Below are 17,826 nucleotides of genomic sequence, written 5' to 3'. Positions count from 1 at the left end.
TTAGAACGGAGGAACACTTCCACTCCCATCTGAAAGACAAAAAAGGAAAAAGAGAGAAAGAAGAATTTAGTATTGGATGTTCACAAAATGCTTCTTCAGCTCATTTAACAGACAGAAAAAGATGCTACACAGAGGAAAGTGAAAGTCTCTCACCTTTGTGGAAGCACTGTGGCGATGGATGACACTGGAGTTGATACAACTCAGGTTGTTGCCCTAAGCCAGGGGCGATCGAGGCACCTGCCCCAAACATGGGTTCCAGGACGGCCAGTTCCTCCAAGAGGGACTGGGTGCAAGACACGGCGGGCGTGGGCGAGGCGATGGGCGTGGAGGTGGCGGGGGAGGGGGAGGCAGTGAGGATGAGGGGAGGGGAAGCTGGGATGGAGGAGCAAGAGGACAAAGGAGATGACACCACCTCGATCTCCATTGCTTCCTCCAGTAGCCCCTCCCCTTCCGCCTTCGCCCCGGCCTCAGCAGCCACAGTCGCCCCGCACCCAGCCATGGAGTTACATTGCGCCGATTGGACGCTACAGAAGTGGCCCACTCCCTCAAAGTGGGAGGGTTGGTGCCAGCACACTGGGGTTTGGGGAGAGGTTGGGCTAGAGGGAGTGGAGGAAGGGGAGGGGGAAGGGGAGGAGGAGAGGCCGGGGGACAGGGGAGGGGCGGAGAAGTCTTGGAGGAGGGTTTCTAAGATGCTCTCTTCAAACAGAGAGTCATCATCATCAAGGAACAGGGGAATGTCCAGACCTCTCCATGCCTTGATGGGATAAAACTCCCCAAGCATGTGGACTGAATCGACATCAGGAGTTTCTAGGGAGGGGGACAGGAAGGGTGAGGGAGGGGAGGACGAGGGCGACATGGAGGGAGGAGAGAGTTTGGATAAGAGCGGATCCAGGTAGAATCCCTCTGCCAGTGAGCTGATGTGCTGAGCTAAGAGGGAGATTTCTGCCCTCTCCTTCTCCCTCTCTCTCTCCAGGGAGAAGAAGGAGAGGCAGGGCTGTTTGCCAGGAGAGGCCTCCGGGGTGAGGAGGCCCTCGGGGGGGTACTGGAGGGGCCCCAGAGGGACATCTACGTACAGTGGGCCCCGTACCTCAGGCAGGGTCATCACTGTGCAGTCACCGTCCCCGGGGCTGTCGGGCGTGGGGGGCAGTTTCTCATACAGAGAGCCGCTGCAGGGCTCCACAGGGAAGAGCAGGTCGGTCGACAAGGTAGGCAGCGCCAGGGGGAGCTTGGTGGACAGGGTGGTGGGGGGAGAGGGGCTGGAGGTGGTGGTTGTCGGGGCTGTGGGGGAAACTGAGGGGGCCACGGAGGTGGTGGCAGAGGCCGTCGTAGCAGAGGGCGGAGGTGTGGTCGTGCCTGTGGGGTCGAAGCTGAAGAGGGGTTCGCCAAACAGGAAGCTAGCCCCACCGAGCTGGGGCGTGTAGGGCGGCGTGCACACAAACTCTTTGGACTGTTGAGCTTGTGAGGTGGGAACTGGAGGGAGAGGCAGGGGGAGAGATGGCAGCGGGGGTTCGAGCTGGAAGGAGGGGGGCAGGAGAATGTTCTGGGTGAGGAAGTCTAAGTCTGCCACTGTTGCAACAGTGACTGGGGTGGGAGAGGAGGCGGTGGAGGGGCTTTGGTCTGGGCCAGTGGGCTGCTGCTGGAAGAAGCTCTCTTCCTCCAGAGAGGAGATACTGGAGCGAGGGTCGCCCTCCAGCTGCATGGCCTCAGCAACAGAGCCACCTGGTTCATCAGAAGAGCCCACACTGCAGCCAGCAGTACTGAAGTCGAAGGACTGGGCAGAGAGGCCGCTGCTGCCGGGGGTGAAGACCTGGTCTGGGCTGGACAGGGTTTCGGGTGACTGGAGGCTCAAGCTTTCCTGCTGAGAGGTACCACCGCTCAGAACCAGGGTGAGCTGGGTCTGCTCCGAGCTGAGCTGCTGACGCACTGACCAGGCCTCAGACTCACTGAGAGACAAATAGAAAAACAAGGGGGTTAGGCTTGTGTATTTACTAGTATTTCATCATTTTTTGTGTCCAAGCTAGTAAGTGGTGTGTGGTAAAGAGGCAGTAAGTACCTGATGATGTAGTTGTTGCTGCTAATGGGAATGTCTCCGGCCTCCAGCTGGAGCACCATGTAGAGCCAAACCCAGGACTGGTCCTCTGCCTGCACACGCACCACCATTTCGGCTCTTCCCTCTCCTCCTTCTCTCACTGTGGAGGAACAACCACAACACGAGTTGGCATCGGTCTGTAATCCTATTAATCATCATCGCATTTTTCAATGTGTGGTGGTGCCAGTGGGCGCAGTGTGTGTAATTGTGTAGGCATGCATGGTCATAATGTGATGTATGCTGGTAGGTATGTGTGAAGCGTACTCTACTTACATAGGCTGCGGTGCTGAGTGGAGGCATGTGACAGATCCTGTGGGTGGAGGAGGCTGTACCACGAGCGAGAGCGGAGCGCTGCCACATCAAAGCCAAGATAGGCACTCACACTGCAGGGAAGAGTGGGCGAAGACATGTTAGGATAATTTTTTACCCCTTTAGCCACACACAGCATAAAGTAAACAGTTTAATTCATGGAGTATACCAGTTTATATTAAAGCAACAGGTGGAAGGTAGGATGTGTTGTTTTTGTGAACTCACCTGTCCTGTGCGTTCTGCAGTCTCATGTCCCGGCCGTGCTGGGAGTGGAAACAGGCCAAGAAGAAGTTGCTCTCAGCGGGAGGGGGGGTGGAGGTCGACTCCCTTTCTCCGGCAGGGCCAGAGCGGGAGGGGTGGGGCTCCAGAGGAGAGCAGAAACACACCCAGACGGGGTTGGAGGTCCAGTAGGACCCAGCAGCAGGAGAGGAGGAGGGGGGAGAGAGGCAGCGAGCTCGGATCAGAACCAGCTTGTTCCCAGCACTCTGCCTGCGCACGGACTTGGAGGTGTTGAAGCGACATCGGAAGAGACGGTCTGCAAAGAGGAGGGTGGGAGGAGCTTTATTAAAAATAGTATTTGGTAGTCAATCTGCACTGAGTTTCACTGGAAATGAGCATTTATGAGAATTAAAAGCTTGTGAATTTCAAATGTCTTACCCATCTCAAGAGATGTAGAGGTTGACAGGTTGGTCCTCATGATAAAGTGGTCTGAGGCATCAATGATATCATACACACTGTCACCCTGGGCCACGAGATCCACCTGAAAATAAGAAAAAACGTTATTTATTAAGCTCAGACTAAAGCCTGAATATGCCTTTAAGTTACTAAACTATGGAGAAATGACTCCAGAGGGCGTTTAATAGTCTAAGTGTTGCCCCGATTGAGTGTGGACTCACCATGGAGTGTCCGAGGTGCTCGGAGACGCTGTCTGACAGGTAGAGCAGCTTCCCTTCCCCGGTCAACAGCATCAGAAACCCCGGCAGCGCCTGCACCAACTCCGATAGTTCGTGGAAAGACAGAAACCCTGCACTTTCCTCAAGACTGGCAGCAGCTCCCGATTCTAAAAGAAAAAACAGGTGGAGAGAGCAAAAAAGATGCCACTTTAGTTAAGAATAACACCATAAACGCATCATCCCTGCTCCCCTTCAGTAGCCAGTAGCGGCCGCAGTGTGTTTCAGCACCATGGACAGCGGAATGGGCTTCCTCCTCGGCGTTGGAGCGTTTCAGCACTGGACAGCGACATATTGCTGAAAACGCTATTATGGGCTTCTATCACAGTCATCAAAATCTCCCCAGACTGAATAGATTTTTCCACAAAAATCACATTTAAACCGAAGCAGTTGCCTGCGGTGTCACTAAAACACTTGTTGATTCCACGCATGAGCCAAACCGACTGTGAAAAATTGCAGCCTATCTAGGAATGTTTCATTCTCGCGCAGTAATACAGATGAAATATATCAACAGGTAGTTTTCCTGTATGAATTCTGTCTTACCTTGAGAGAAGAAGACGGATTTCCTGGTGTACATGCAGGCAAGTGACATGATGTGCAGGTATGACAGCCGCGCTTTATCTGCATCGGAGATGGGCAGCAAGTCCTTTAGGTTCCGGATCTCCGCGTTGATCTGGTCCCTCCGAGCCTTTGAAGCTCCTTTGGTTGAGCGGTACATTGTAGCCAGGTACGGTGAACTACCAAATTCCTCCAGATGTAAGTTGGAGAGTTGTAAGCAGAGTGTTATTTAACGCTGCGCTTCGGCTGAAGTCGGGGCGCCTGTCTCGGAGATGTGTTAGAGACAGGCTGTAAAAGTGAAGACCTCTGAGGTGTGTTATTGGACTTTCATCTCATCTCTTTTCAGAGCAAGGTTTAAAAACCTTTCTCTTCTCCTCTCCTTTCTCTTTAGCTCCGCCACAGCGTCCAGCTCAGACGCTGGCCGACTGCTGAATGTCTGTCCCCCCTGTCAGAGTGCAGGTGATTCGGCGGCTGTGGTAGCCGTCTCTCGCCCAGAAGTCCGGAACCCGTAAATCTGGATGAGGGACTCTGCTCGCCGGTCACTTATATAGGCTGGGACTCCGCCGGAGTAGGGGGGCTCCCAACGCACCAACACCGACGTAAAAGGGAAGGAGGGGGGCTAGAGGAGGGGGGGGGCTGAGGGGGATTGATATATCTCACATCAATGTTAGCACTGGTGAAACTCTCCCCCCTCCCTCTCCCGTGCCCTCTCCTTTCGGTGACTCTTCCCCGACGTCAGCTCTTCCCTCTACTCGGTGATGACGTCGGACTGAAATCGGGAGCTCCGGCGACGCAAAAAGCCCGATTTGGACAAAACCGAGTAAGGGGCGGAGTCAAGCGTAAAACGTAAACGGAGTCACCGGACTCCGGTGTATTGGAGGAGGAGGAGGAGGAGGAGGAGGAGGAGGGGTGTGTGGGGGGGATGGGAGGACTGAGATGCATACGAAAGAGGTCTCTGTGTTTATATGTCTGGCACCTGAGCGAGACTATTCCCTCTTTGCCCTATACCTGTCAATAAACACGCCAGGTGCTTGTTAGGTGTGATTTGACAATTCGTCCTGACCACTGTTTATTGTCAACATTGATTTGAGATTGATGATGTATGCTGCAAAGCTACCGCATACCCACAACATGAGCAATATGTTGAATCACTGAGCTGCTTTCATGAGAGGAGGACATGGATGCTGGGGTTGTTTCACAAGGCAGCGTTTCTTCTTCACCTTTTATGAATGGAAATCATCTCTGAGGAGCTGGTGTTTGTGTCGCAGGGCTAAAAACAGACTTTGCCGAAAGCCTACAGGTTTACAGTCAATTAGAAATGAATGGTGCGCATGTCCCGTGCCTTCAAGGTAAACTGCATTTTCCAGTTTTCTTAACGTTAAATGAACCTCGGGCATTTTGCAAACGTTCTTAATTCAGTGTGCGAATTAACTGAAATAGCAATTAAGCAACTGAAAAAGATCTCTGTGAATGTTGAATAGATCAACTGTGAGTGGACCAGCTTTGCTTTGGAGGTTGAGCCTTGTGTTTGATCTCGCCCAAATAGCATTGTAGGATAAAAGAACCGCAGTAATCCTAAAATAAGTGGCACTATACAAATATCACAGAAAAACGAGAAGTCCCTATAGGAACATTATAGTGATACCATAGGAAATTAACCTACCATAGCGTAGGATAAAGTCAATATATAAACTCATTATTGAGTGCCATAGATACACTATAGAAATATTATAGAAATATTTTTTGTCGTTTCTCGTTATTGCGCCGTGCAATTCTAACCCATAAACAAATGGCGTTTATAGCTGATGGTTTCTGCGTGTAGCCATGTAAACTGTACCACAGTCTTTAAAAGGTTAATGAAAAGTCCTTTTACCGAATGACATTCATGAAAAAGTTGAGGCGCGCGCACAGCAGCCATTGCGCAACTAACCTGCCGCCAATCGCACGTGAGATAAACCGTGCTGTTTCTAAAAATAGCTCTCACCGGTGACTGACACAAAGACTGAAATGCGCGCCCCCGCATTCAGCTCCAATCGTCCTATTTATAGAGGGATGTTTTCACTTATAGCCCAAAATAGTTTCGTATGTTCTTCACATGTAGTACCAGGCGCGCGCACCTGGCTCGCTGACCGCAGGCTGATGATTCATACTGGCAAATTCCGATCACATAGGCTAATTTGTCGGTTGTTGGGTTTTTTTTTTTGTATTTTTGTCTTTTTGGGGGATGATTAAGACCGATGGTAAATATTTTCCTTTGACAGGTGACTTGATAGCCATTTCATTGTCCTGGCACCTTTTTTCCTCATTCAATATAAAGGTCTTGATTTCTAGGTGGCACCTGCAGAGTGAACTGTGAGCCTCACCGATTTCTCTTTGGATTTGTTTGGCAGTTTCTTAACACCAATCTTTGTACAAGGTGAAGCAAAGGTCAGGAAAATAGGTAGATGTTAGTCAATGGATGTGTGTGTGTGTGTGTGTGTGTGTGTGTGTGTGTGTGTGTGTGTGTGTGTGTGTGTGTGTGTGTGTGATCTAACTTGCTTCATCTATATGAGGTCCATTTGTTAAAACTTCTCATTTAGTTTGGCCATTGTTAGGCAATTTTATGATTTGTAGAACAATGAGTGAATGAATGAATGAATGAATGAATGAATCGCCCATTGATGAATCAGCCTCCTTCTGTCCTGGACCTTCAGTTCTGCTTGATTCTTCTTCAGTTCCTGTGTGCTGTGTGTCTTGCCCACTTGGTCTTGGTTCTACCTCTCTTCCTTTTCCCTTTTCTGTGTTTTTGTTTTGTTTTGCTTTTGTTTGGTCTTCTTATTGCATGACTCAGCCATCTCTACTTCCTCTGCACAGCTCAGTGTTTCCACTGCTTCCTGTTTGGTGATTCGAGTCTGAGGTTGCTGACTGTGCAATGAACCAATCCAGCCATCTGAGATGAAAGCCCGGAGTTACCAGGAAGTGATCAGAGAAGAGTGATGAATTTACACCTATACAGGTATTGGTGAATTTTCTTTGCATCAAATATTACCCCCTAAGCCTCACATTCAATATGTGCAGTTTTTCTTTGCTTTAAGGTAATTGAGGCCATAGCAGTGAGTTTCTCGTCTCCACTGTGCATCACATGGGAGAGCAGCGCCCCTGGACTTTGGAGCAACGCATCACACGCCAGTCTGATGCCGAGGTGGGGGCCATTGTGTGTCAGCACAGTGACTCTAGTTTCCCTTTGGCACTTCTGAGTGCAGCATCATACTCATTCAACCAATGCTAGCGCTCTCCCTTGCATATCAGTTCATTGAGTGAGGCATGACTGTAAAGAGGTTGTGCATAAATCTTCTATAACAGGCTCTGAAAGGACTGCAGTTGACTCATGCTCTCTCGGCAGGTGCATCAAATATAGCTTGCACTTTTCCTTTGGCTTTATGCAGGCCTGTTGCATCCATGTAATGTCCCAGATCCTGGAAAATCTCATATTTCTCCTTCTGGCCGACTGAAGCATCAAGGTTCCACAGGTGAGTTTCACTGTGAGGATGTCTACAGGGAAAAAGTGAAAAGGAGCATCAAGTGTCATGATTGTGAGATATACTCTTGAATTCTCATCCACCTTCACTTAGTACAATTTATTAAAATGTGGCCCCTTGCAAAGAAAGTATCTAGATTCTTGATGCGGGGCATGGAGTACTGTTCTACACACATAACACAGTTAACATTAACCTTGAAATCCCCATTCACCCTCACTTTAACAGCCTTTTTAATGTAACATGACAAAGAACATGGCCGCCAATCTGCTCCAAACTAGTGTAAATGGTGTAATGCCTTCGCTTGTGGATAAATATGGAACATAATGGGACTAGTCATCGGTGGCAAATCTTTGCCTCATCATCTGCTTGTGATCTTAATTTGTGTTCTCACTGTCCTTCAGTGATCCCAGTGTAGTTCTCCCTCTGCAAACACTTTGTGAATGTCTCTTTAAAATCACACCCAGAGTGTGTTTGTGTTGTCTGATTATGAAAATTATATGTCTTCAGTTTGGTCTGATGTGCAAGCTTGCAGTTAGGCACAGCTGGATCCAACGCTCGGCCCTGAAGGTAGTGAAGTCTTTTGAGTATACAGTATGTAGGAAGTCTTGTACTGTTGTTTCAGTTTGAAATGTGGTTAAACTTTGATGTATATATTTTGTTAAGATATTAGTAACATTGATGCCCCTGTATTTGCTTTCATAGTAGAAGGGCAGAGGGGCAGGTTTGTTCAAAAATCTGTGGTAGTTTTATTGGTTGGAATTGTTATGAACGCCTCCTGGTACACAATGAATCTCCACTTTAGATTTTCCGTTTTCCAGGAAGTAACAGTAGATGAGATTTTGCTGTAAAAAATACAAGAAAATATATTTTTTTTGTCATTTTTGTGGCATAAATTGTCAAATAGGTGTATGGTATGATAGTTAGAATGTGCTAAAAAGGCGAAAAAGTCATTTTTCATTTCAGTGTGACTTCAAGTCTTTCTCTGTCAGGAGGTTTTGTGTTGCTTCACTCCACACACAATTCTGTCTCTCAAAGCCTCATTCAGCGAAGCACCAAACTCTCAGGTTTCTGACATTTCCTTCAGAACAGCCTCATACTGCATTATGGCATTTCCCTCCCCCTGATTTCTCTTGTGAAAAAAAAAAAATCTTTCAGCATTCACCAGTAGTTTGGCTGAAAATGTACCAGCAGTGCTTCCATGATATCTTCATATTTCAGGCTGCCTGGCTTTCTGCAGGGTAATGACTTGTAATCCATACGTTGCGCTCCATATTACAACAGCCTGGTACAATGCTCTCCGCTTGTTGTCATTAGCGATAATAAAATGCTCAACCTGCTCAACATGAGTACTCCAGTGTTCCCTGTTCTCGTAAATAACATCCAACCGTCCAGAAAACAAAGCCATGTGTATTGCGTCGTTAACTATCTTAGCTCACAAGCAAAATTCCTTACAGTCTTCAGCCTTGTGTCATATAAATTAGCTTAGCTTAGGTAGTGAGCTGTCACTAACAATCTTTAACCACTAACAAAAGTCTTATTTGCCATGAAAAGTCTAAATATAAAATTACATTTATCCCTTGTTTGACCTGGCAGGTTGTCACTTTCACACCTGCCACACTAAATCAAAACTGTCTAACCAATCAGAAACCCATTGGAGGTTATCAAAATTAATTATTTATTTAGAGAAATTTCAACACAGGCTATCCTTAGGTTGTTATTAAGATTTGGGTCCTTCTCTTTTAATTAAGTGACCAGAAATTAGCATTTCACTTAAGTTGCTAAACATTCCCTTCTCATCTTCACACTCTTCAGCTCTTTACAGCTCAGCGCTGCAGACCGCTGTACCTGCAGCTTGTCTTTATTCATGACCAACACACAGACTGTGAGTTACAGGCTGTTTCAAACCTTTTCCATACCGTTTTCACACCTTTAGAAACCTGTCGTTCGATTCAGAGAATAACACACACTGTCAGATTAAAGTAAAGCCCTTCACCCTGACTTTATAAACAATGTGAACATTTTCAAGTAAGCTTTGCAAGCAAATCATTGGTTCCTTATTGATAACTGTTTGAAAAGCTATACATCCCTATCCAGAGTCACCTGCTGCACATGTAAATCAAATTTTTACCAGATTTATGACTTAAGGGAATAATCAGACATCATTTTTTTTTTTAGATGTAGGCCTAGTGTTTTGAGAAGAGTTTAGAAAGTATTGGTGATGTCACCAGTGGAGTCCTTTAAAAACCGGTTACTGTCAGATTTTCAAAAAAATAGCGCACATCTTTATGCAGGAGCTCCCAGAATAAAAACACTCAAAGTTGTTGTTGTTTTTTGTTTTGTTTTTTCCATCCAGCAGTCTCATAGGTACTTAAAGTGTCCCGGTGTCCCACACACTCTGTTGTCTCACCAGCGGCCCGGATAAATTGCGAGCACTCTCATTGTTTTCGGTTGTCATGATAATCCCCGCCATTATGAGACGGGGTTGTGTTGGTATCATAGGTGGGTGGGAGACGGGAACATGGCTGTGGAGAGGCGGATGTGTGAAGAGCGGAGGGTCGCAGGGACGAGTGCCTTGTCTCCCTGACAGCAAATGGACTCCAATGAATCCAATTAGTGGGTCCTCTTTGTGCCACAAAACTATACCTCAATATTCATATGGAGACCCATTCAATCTTATCCCCTCCTTATTGCACCCACTCACTCACTCGCTCACTCACTTGTTCATTCACACACTCACACACACACACACACACACACTCACTCACCCACTCATTCATTAACTCATTCACTCACACACGCATACACACACACATACACACACACACTCACTCGCTCACCCACTCACTAACTCATTCACTCACACACATACACACACATTCACTCGCTCACCCACTCACTCACTTACTCACACAATGACACACTCATTCACTCAACACTTACTCTCTCTGTCTCTATCTTTCTGTCTGTTTTTATGTTTATCTGCCTGTCTGTCTCTCTCTCACACGTACACACACTCACACACACGTACACACACACACACTTATATATACACATTGAACAGATGGACAAAGGGCAGGCATATTCAGTTTTGAGTTTTTTTGTTTTTATTTTTTCCATACGTAGTTTTACCCACTTTCAACTGCTGCACTGGGCAACAGGCTCTCCAACAGGTGTGACTTTCACAGCTCCAGCCATTGGCAGAGACAGGAACTGTGGATGAGGGACAAGCGGCATGTTCCTCCACAACCTTAGTCATCACATCACAGGGAACAGCAAGTATATCATCAGTCTCTCCAAAACTAGTTCCATCGCAGCATGAAAGCAGGAAGAAATAGCAAAGTTTCCTACAGATAAGAGGCATGTCAATGAGCGGTGATTAGAGAGTGAGAGATCATGTTTATCCCAAATATAAAGGGGGGATATAAATAAGGTAAGTGCATTATTTCTGGACCACTTTAGGGTGAGGAGTGCAGGAGGTGGAGGGAGGAGGGGGGTGGGGGGTGGGGGGCTGGTGAAGTGGGGAAGGGGAGGGTGGGGGGGGTGCAGAAATTACTTTCAGGGTAAACGAAATGTGAGGCTCTCATGCCAGAGGTGAAAGATACTTGTCCCTTTTCTCCAAGACTCTCTTTCTTTTTTGTTGTTTATTTTTACACCCAGAGAGTCAAGGTCTGCGCTCTGCTTCTTGAAAGGAAGGAGCTAATCTGTCGCCTAGCAACACCTCCCACTCCTGCATCGAAGCGGGAGTGAGAGAGGATGTGGAGCAAAAGGAGTGTTAAAAAAAAAGAAGAAGAAGAAGAAGAAGAAGAAATTTAGGGACACACAGGGAGGGACGGCGACTGGGAGCAGGTACAGGAGGAATTTGATTGGGAAGCTGAGTCTTAAAACCTGGAATGAGGAGATTCATTCAAAGGAGATTAACACACAATTCAAGAATTCACGTTACTTATTTGGCCTTATAAAAATCCTATTAGTATTTGTGAAAATTAAAACTTCCTTCCAAACCTACAAACTAAATCTGCAAATTTATATTGTAGATAGTCTCCTGCATTGACAGCGGATGGGAGAGTAACTTTGTTGATTTATATATTTGTTTGATTTGTTTTTATTGTCAATTCTCTATTGGTTTATCACATTCATTACATCATTACATCAGTGCATCGAAGGACTGCAGGGTTCAGGACAACATCCAGGAAAAAGTAAATGTAAATAAAAGGATCAATACAACATAATGAAGTATATATATACACTCTGAGGTGGAGTCCACATAGGTAAAGACTCATGGAAGAGAACCAGTTTATCAGTGAGGTGCTGTTTGTCTGAGCTTTTATACCTAAAAGAGCTTTATCTCATAATATTACTATCAATTCTAAATGAGACAATTTCCCTTTATCCCCAGAAAATCATCCAGGAGGTGTTACTCAGTCTTTTCTCTTCCGGTATGTTCTCCAGGGAGTTTGACATCAGTATGATATGATCTGTTTGGGACTGGGAACTCTTTTCTTTCTAATTATGGCAAAGAGTAATCATTCATTCATTAATTCAGACCAAACTGTCCCAAGGCCACTTGTTCCCGGCCTAGGGGCTCGAAAAATATCAGCAACATCTCAGAGAGTAAAAGGCAAAGAAGTGATCGTAAAAGTAGATTGAAAACACATGTATAATCTTGGGGCCACGCATGCAGTTGTGCAACATTTGAGCATGTTAGCAGTCATTTGATTCAAACTCCAATACTTTCCAACTGCGCTGCATGATGCTTTGTCTGATTTAAAGGCTGTCAGATTAATAGACAGACAACCTGTGAATGTGAACCATACAAACGCCCACACACACCACTCCACCCACACTAGACCCTGCTCTTTCTCTCTCACCTCCTGCCTTTATTCCTCGCTCCCTGCCTCCTTTCCTTGGAAATGCTTTGTGAGCCGGTAGCCTTGTACCTTTCTCTCCTTTTTCAATATCCAGTTTATTTTTAGAGCCCAGGGCGCAGAACAGAGGCCAGAAGTTTCACTAGTGTACTTAGTTGTGCCAAGCTCTCCGTCTCCCCAAGGTCTCTGGATTATACTTAGACTCACAGGAGAACATGGGGACAATAAGTTGGTAAATAGACAAGATGGTTGTGCTAAGGATAGAGTCCGCCAGGAGAGGCTCTATTATGTTATTTAAGATTGAATGTGTGACCGTGCTCAAGGATAACATCAGTATCAGAACATATTTACCATTTACATTATGTTTTTAAAGGTTAAAACAGTCAAGATCGCAACATTTAATGAAACATTGTAACATTTGAATAAAAGAAAAATGTGGTGGCTACCATACACACCCTTGTTTCATTTGGGATAAATTGTATCCCTAGAAAATATTTGTTCAGCATTTCATATCTTGTATTTTATATCTTATGTATTTCTTCATTCGTAGTCTTAATGGCCAAAGTATTGCCTTTTGTGGCGGACACATGCAAGCAGTACAATATATACACTTTTGCCAGAGCACCGTACTGTAACATACCACCACAGACACTGACTCTTTCTCCCCACAGTAAGTTGGTGCTGATGCAGGGTTGCTATGGTGATGTGATGTAGATGTGTGACATCACGAGAGACCTCCTAGCAGCAGATCTTTCATTGAGACTCAGCCTCTCTTTCTCCCTCTCTCTCCCTTTCTCCCTTTTTCCCTTTCTCTCTCTCTCTCTCTCTCTCTCTGTCTCTGTCTAACTCCCTCGATTAACTCTCACCCTCATTTCAGACAGAAGGTCAGCGACAGTGAGGCAGTAGATTGAGACAATGGATAAAATATGGATGGACTGTATATCTGCTATTAGCATACTTATTGATTTTTATGTATATTAACCAACACGTATTGAAGATGAGCAGATAGAGTGAGATGTTGCATAACAATTGCAGAGAAAGAGTGGGTTGATGTGACAGAGATTGAGGGAGGAACAGATGTGCTGAATAGGCTTGATATCAGGCAATAAATTGCATCTGTACCTTGTTCTTTTCTTAGACTTCCTCCATTTGCCCTCTTTCCTCACTGTCCTTGTATAATGTGGCTCAAAATACATCTCCATTGACCAGGCGTTTTGCTGTTATAACCACATGACTGCCATCACATAACTACCATTACAGTTTACTTAGTTTTGTTCCTCCTTCTGTCCGCTGTCCTGAGCAATTTACTGATTCATTCACTCTGGGCTGATTCATGAATGGATGTGGTCAATTACTTGTCAGCTGTGGCTTGGTCATTTCTTCCTATTCAGACCCGCTTTCTATCTATAGTGCTGCGAAAAAACATCGACACAAACAAGACCTTCTAGTTAGTCGGGTAACGTCGGGTAAATAAGGTGCCAGATTCTGATAAGGAAAACCTTATTGTTGGTATGTCATTACCTCTTCCAGGAAAATAGGCTTTTATATTGGCTCATTAACACAAACTTAGAAACATTAATAAAAAGCAGATTTGCAAATATTACTAAAACGCAGATTGTCTCTCATTGCCTCTTTAGAAGCTTTACTGTTATGGGAATAAGAGGTTTGTTGTGTTTTTACAGGCCAATAGGACTGTAATGTATCTAGCTGGGAGAGGATGGAAGGAGTTGTTGTGTAGATTTGAGGAGTCCAGAGAGACGAGTGTGGCTTTCTTCAGACTGACTGTTTGTGAAGTTCTCATAGTTGTGACTGGGCAGTGCAGCTCTGGTCATTTTGCCTGCTTGACTGATGTTGGTTGACATTTTTACCAGGATGAGAACCTACTGCAAATTGCATGGTGAATTCACAGTGAATTGTTATTGGTCTGAATTGAACAAAATATACCTCAGCAACACATCCTTAGGCTAAAGGTCACAGCCCAAAGATCTGTTTCACAATCACGGTAGTTTGTGATTCACGAAATTCCACTTATGCTTTTGCTCTTTGACGCTCACATACCTTTCAGTTTTTCATTTCTGTTTTTTTTTTTTTTTTTTTACAGGGCTGAATGTCTTTTCAGCATAGGCCCTTTGCCGCTATACACCCACACACCCATAGCAACACGTTGTCGTTTCTTAGTAACCACATTTACGCAATGAGTAAAGAAATTGAAGGTAGAGTAGGCATGGGTAAGGTCTAGCTTAGAGCCTTATATAAATCTATCGAAGGCTCCTGCGAGTGAAAGGAGAGAGAGTCTGGCTCAACAACTGGAAGTGAAATCTCATCAGCCTTCATCAAATCCAGACTCTCAGATGGGCTAAGCTTTTGTTTGGTGAAAATCAATCAATTAGACAAAGATAGATAAAGAGGTGTTAAGATGCTTTTAGGAATCTGGGCCCCGAGCTTTTTGTTTGCACCTGAATCTCAATGTACGCTGTAGTCAGCCAAGAGAATATGTGTTGTATGTACTGAAGTCCTTTCTGCGTCTTAGTGCAGACACCTGCACAGCTATATTTTTAATTATATCTTTGTTAATTATGTTACTGAAATGTGACCCAATATCCTGTTCCCAGGTTGTTGGTAGAAGATTACACTGACCCGAGGTAATGAACATACCCAGCAATTGAACCTGTAATTGGACTACACTGATAAGCTAATTATTTCCAGAGCTAACAAGAAATGACTCCTGTTGTATTACATGGGTGCAATTCAGAGAGCATTTTGATGTAAGCCCCTATGTAATATATGGAGGTCACTCCTTGAATAACAAATGTCCCTAATCACAAAACTCTTTTTGGAATCCAAGAAGTAAATCCAGCAGGATTTGTTCCAAAATGATGCAAAATCCAATCAAAACCTATTATGCTTTGAAATAAATTCTTTAGCATCCTATTAGACAGTCAAACATGATTGTTAGAGCCCTCGAAGGTTTAAATGGAAATTCCTACTGTTTTTTATAATCCTTGTCAATCATACAAAAACCCTGTAGGACTGCTGTTTGAGTCTTTTAGGTCTCTAACAATCACATATAAGGATAAGATTCGTCTTTTTGGTTTCCTTTTTGACAAGGAGTGCAATTACATCAATATGATGTAGTAACACAGTGAAAAAGAAAAAAGTTGATTCACCACCTATATAGAAATTAAATTTACGGCAGAATGAAGTTTTATTTTCTTAGAGTGTAACTTAAATACATCCAAGAGAATGATATTACGTTACTGAGTTAAGATGATTTTATCCTCCACTGCATCCATGTACCAATCCCTCCATGTTTCTTTATGTTCCTATGGCAAAATATGATATACATATACTGTATATACATATATATAATATATGTGTGTGTGTAATATGTTTACACATACAATTTGCTTGGGGTCACTGCACTTAATCAGAGAGGTCTGAAAATGTTGGTTAAAAAACAAATTCAGATGCATCAAGCAGTCTCATTCAGTCTCATTCAGACTACCTGGACAGTATTTTTAGATTTGTGACCGGTATTGTTTATGTATTGATTATCTCTGACTATATTATATCACCGCAAACATCTCCAAAACAGAGAGACATTTTCTGCCTCATGCCCCCCTGCTAATTTACACCCTCTAATCACTCTGACCTCTTTGTATTGTGAGGACTGTTTTTGATGTGACACATGGATTCCACCGCCCGCTCTCTTCGTTAATGAACTACTGTCGGTGCTGGGGGGGGGGTAGATGGAGGGAAATGGCACTCCACCTCACTCCTTCATTGATAAATATAATACCTGCCTTGTAGTGTAGTGGAGGGGGAGGCGTGGAGAGCTTTTGTAATGCAATAGGCGAGGAATAGATCAAAGCATTAGGCCCGGTGAGGAGATTGTTGGGAGCAGTTTCAGATTCTTAAACCAAGGCACAGAACAGGCTGAAACGCCCGTCAAAGAGAGCAGATGCTGATGAAGAGGAAGAGGTGTCTCTCTGTCATCCGTCATGTTTGTTCCACCGTTGCTCCAGGAGTGGGATAGGGTTTGTGGCGCACTCTGCCCCAGGCCTTCATTTCTCCGCTTCCTGTCCCACCCCCACACCCCCACCCCCCCACTGCGGCCTACAGGCCACGGCTTGCCCAGAAATGAGATCATACCTTGGTGAAGGTGCCAAAAAACTGAGGCCCGGTGCTCCACCACTCCCCTCTGCCACCCCAAACACTCCTCCCACTCGTCTGTGTGGGCACAGCCACTCTCTAACACATGCTCTCATATATAAACACCCACACCCTGCGTGCGCGCGTGCACACACACACACACACACGGATACATACACATACGGACACACGCACGCACACAAACATACAGGCACGCAGATACGTGCAAACAGTCAAACGTACACGCACAAACGCACAAACGCACACGCACACTGTTACGTATACACACACGCACACACACACACACACACTGTGCTAGTACAGTGTGATTCCGTGTTAGTCAGGTTATTTTTCTGTCTGAGTGCCAACAGGAAATGCCAGGGGACTTGTACCACTGCTCTTCCATAATATGAACTCACACACACACACACACACACACACACACACACACAAAGTATATCCACCTCCTACCCTACTGCACTCTTTAACACCATCACTCTGTCAACTTTGATCTCTATCACAACACTTTAAGCCCAAACAAGGTGCCACAAGTTATTCAAGTCAAAACTTATACTATAACGTATTGCACAGCTTGGTAAATACATACAGTGTGTGTACGGTGTTGTTGCTATATGTTCTGTCTACACTATGTTTGAAAACTTGTGAAAGTTGCTCTTGCTTGTGCCTCCCACAGGTGTATAAGTTCATGGAAAATGAGAGAAAAGGTAGGCTCAGTTGTCAATTAGATTACAAAACCAACAAATTCTTCCTCCCCAGATTGTTACTATTTCTGGATTCTTCTGTGTTGAGATCTGTGTGTCCTGCTGCCCCCTGGTGGCTGAACATCGTCCGCTCCGATTACATAAAACAGCGTTGTGTGTGAGTCATCACCCCTGAGTGAGGACAGATGGGAGGAGTGTGTGGTGTGTGTGTATGTGTGTGTAGGACTGGGCGGAGCAAACAGCAGTGGACTGTGAAATAAGGGCTTTCCCCTCTCTCTTTTTCTCCTTCTCTCTCTCTCGTTCCTCAGTTTTTTTTGTGGGTCAGGAGAATCACTTAGCAGACAAGATGGCCTCGGTTAAGTCAACTAGAGGACACACAAACTGCCGCGAAAACAGGAAGCCACCGCAGACCTTTTCTACATGCCACATCCACACATAGAGGTCGAGCACGTTATCCTCGCTCCTCTCATTCTCCGCAATCACATTTTTTATATTTGGGACCTTCCCTAAGTCCCAAATATATCATCTTAGGATGGGGATACAGGCTTTCATCCATCCCTTCCCACCTCCCAGATAAAACATACTGTGAATAATGGGGAAGAAGAGATAAATAAATTAAGAGACAGTGATCTTTCCATCCTAGTAGTATGTTCCTGACATACA

General features: G+C 45.2%; 1 protein-coding gene across 1 annotated transcript; it reads right to left on the bottom strand.

Annotated features, from left to right (window-relative positions):
• Nucleotides 1-4,066, bottom strand: npas4a (neuronal PAS domain protein 4a). The gene is made up of 8 exons (XM_071917119.2): nt 3,892-4,066; nt 3,295-3,458; nt 3,056-3,158; nt 2,624-2,933; nt 2,363-2,472; nt 2,054-2,189; nt 154-1,943; nt 1-29 (listed from the first exon to the last, which is right to left on the bottom strand). Exons 1-8 carry the CDS (start codon nt 4,064-4,066, stop codon nt 1-3), a joined length of 2,817 nt encoding a protein of 938 aa, XP_071773220.1.
• Nucleotides 4,067-17,826: the final 13,760 nt, after the last annotated feature.

Source organism: Centroberyx gerrardi, chromosome 16 (assembly GCF_048128805.1).
Source record: "Centroberyx gerrardi isolate f3 chromosome 16, fCenGer3.hap1.cur.20231027, whole genome shotgun sequence".
Classification (NCBI taxonomy): domain Eukaryota; kingdom Metazoa; phylum Chordata; class Actinopteri; order Beryciformes; family Berycidae; genus Centroberyx; species Centroberyx gerrardi.
The sequence above is the reverse complement of the archived record's forward strand: the minus strand, read 5'-3'. Positions and strand labels throughout refer to the sequence as shown.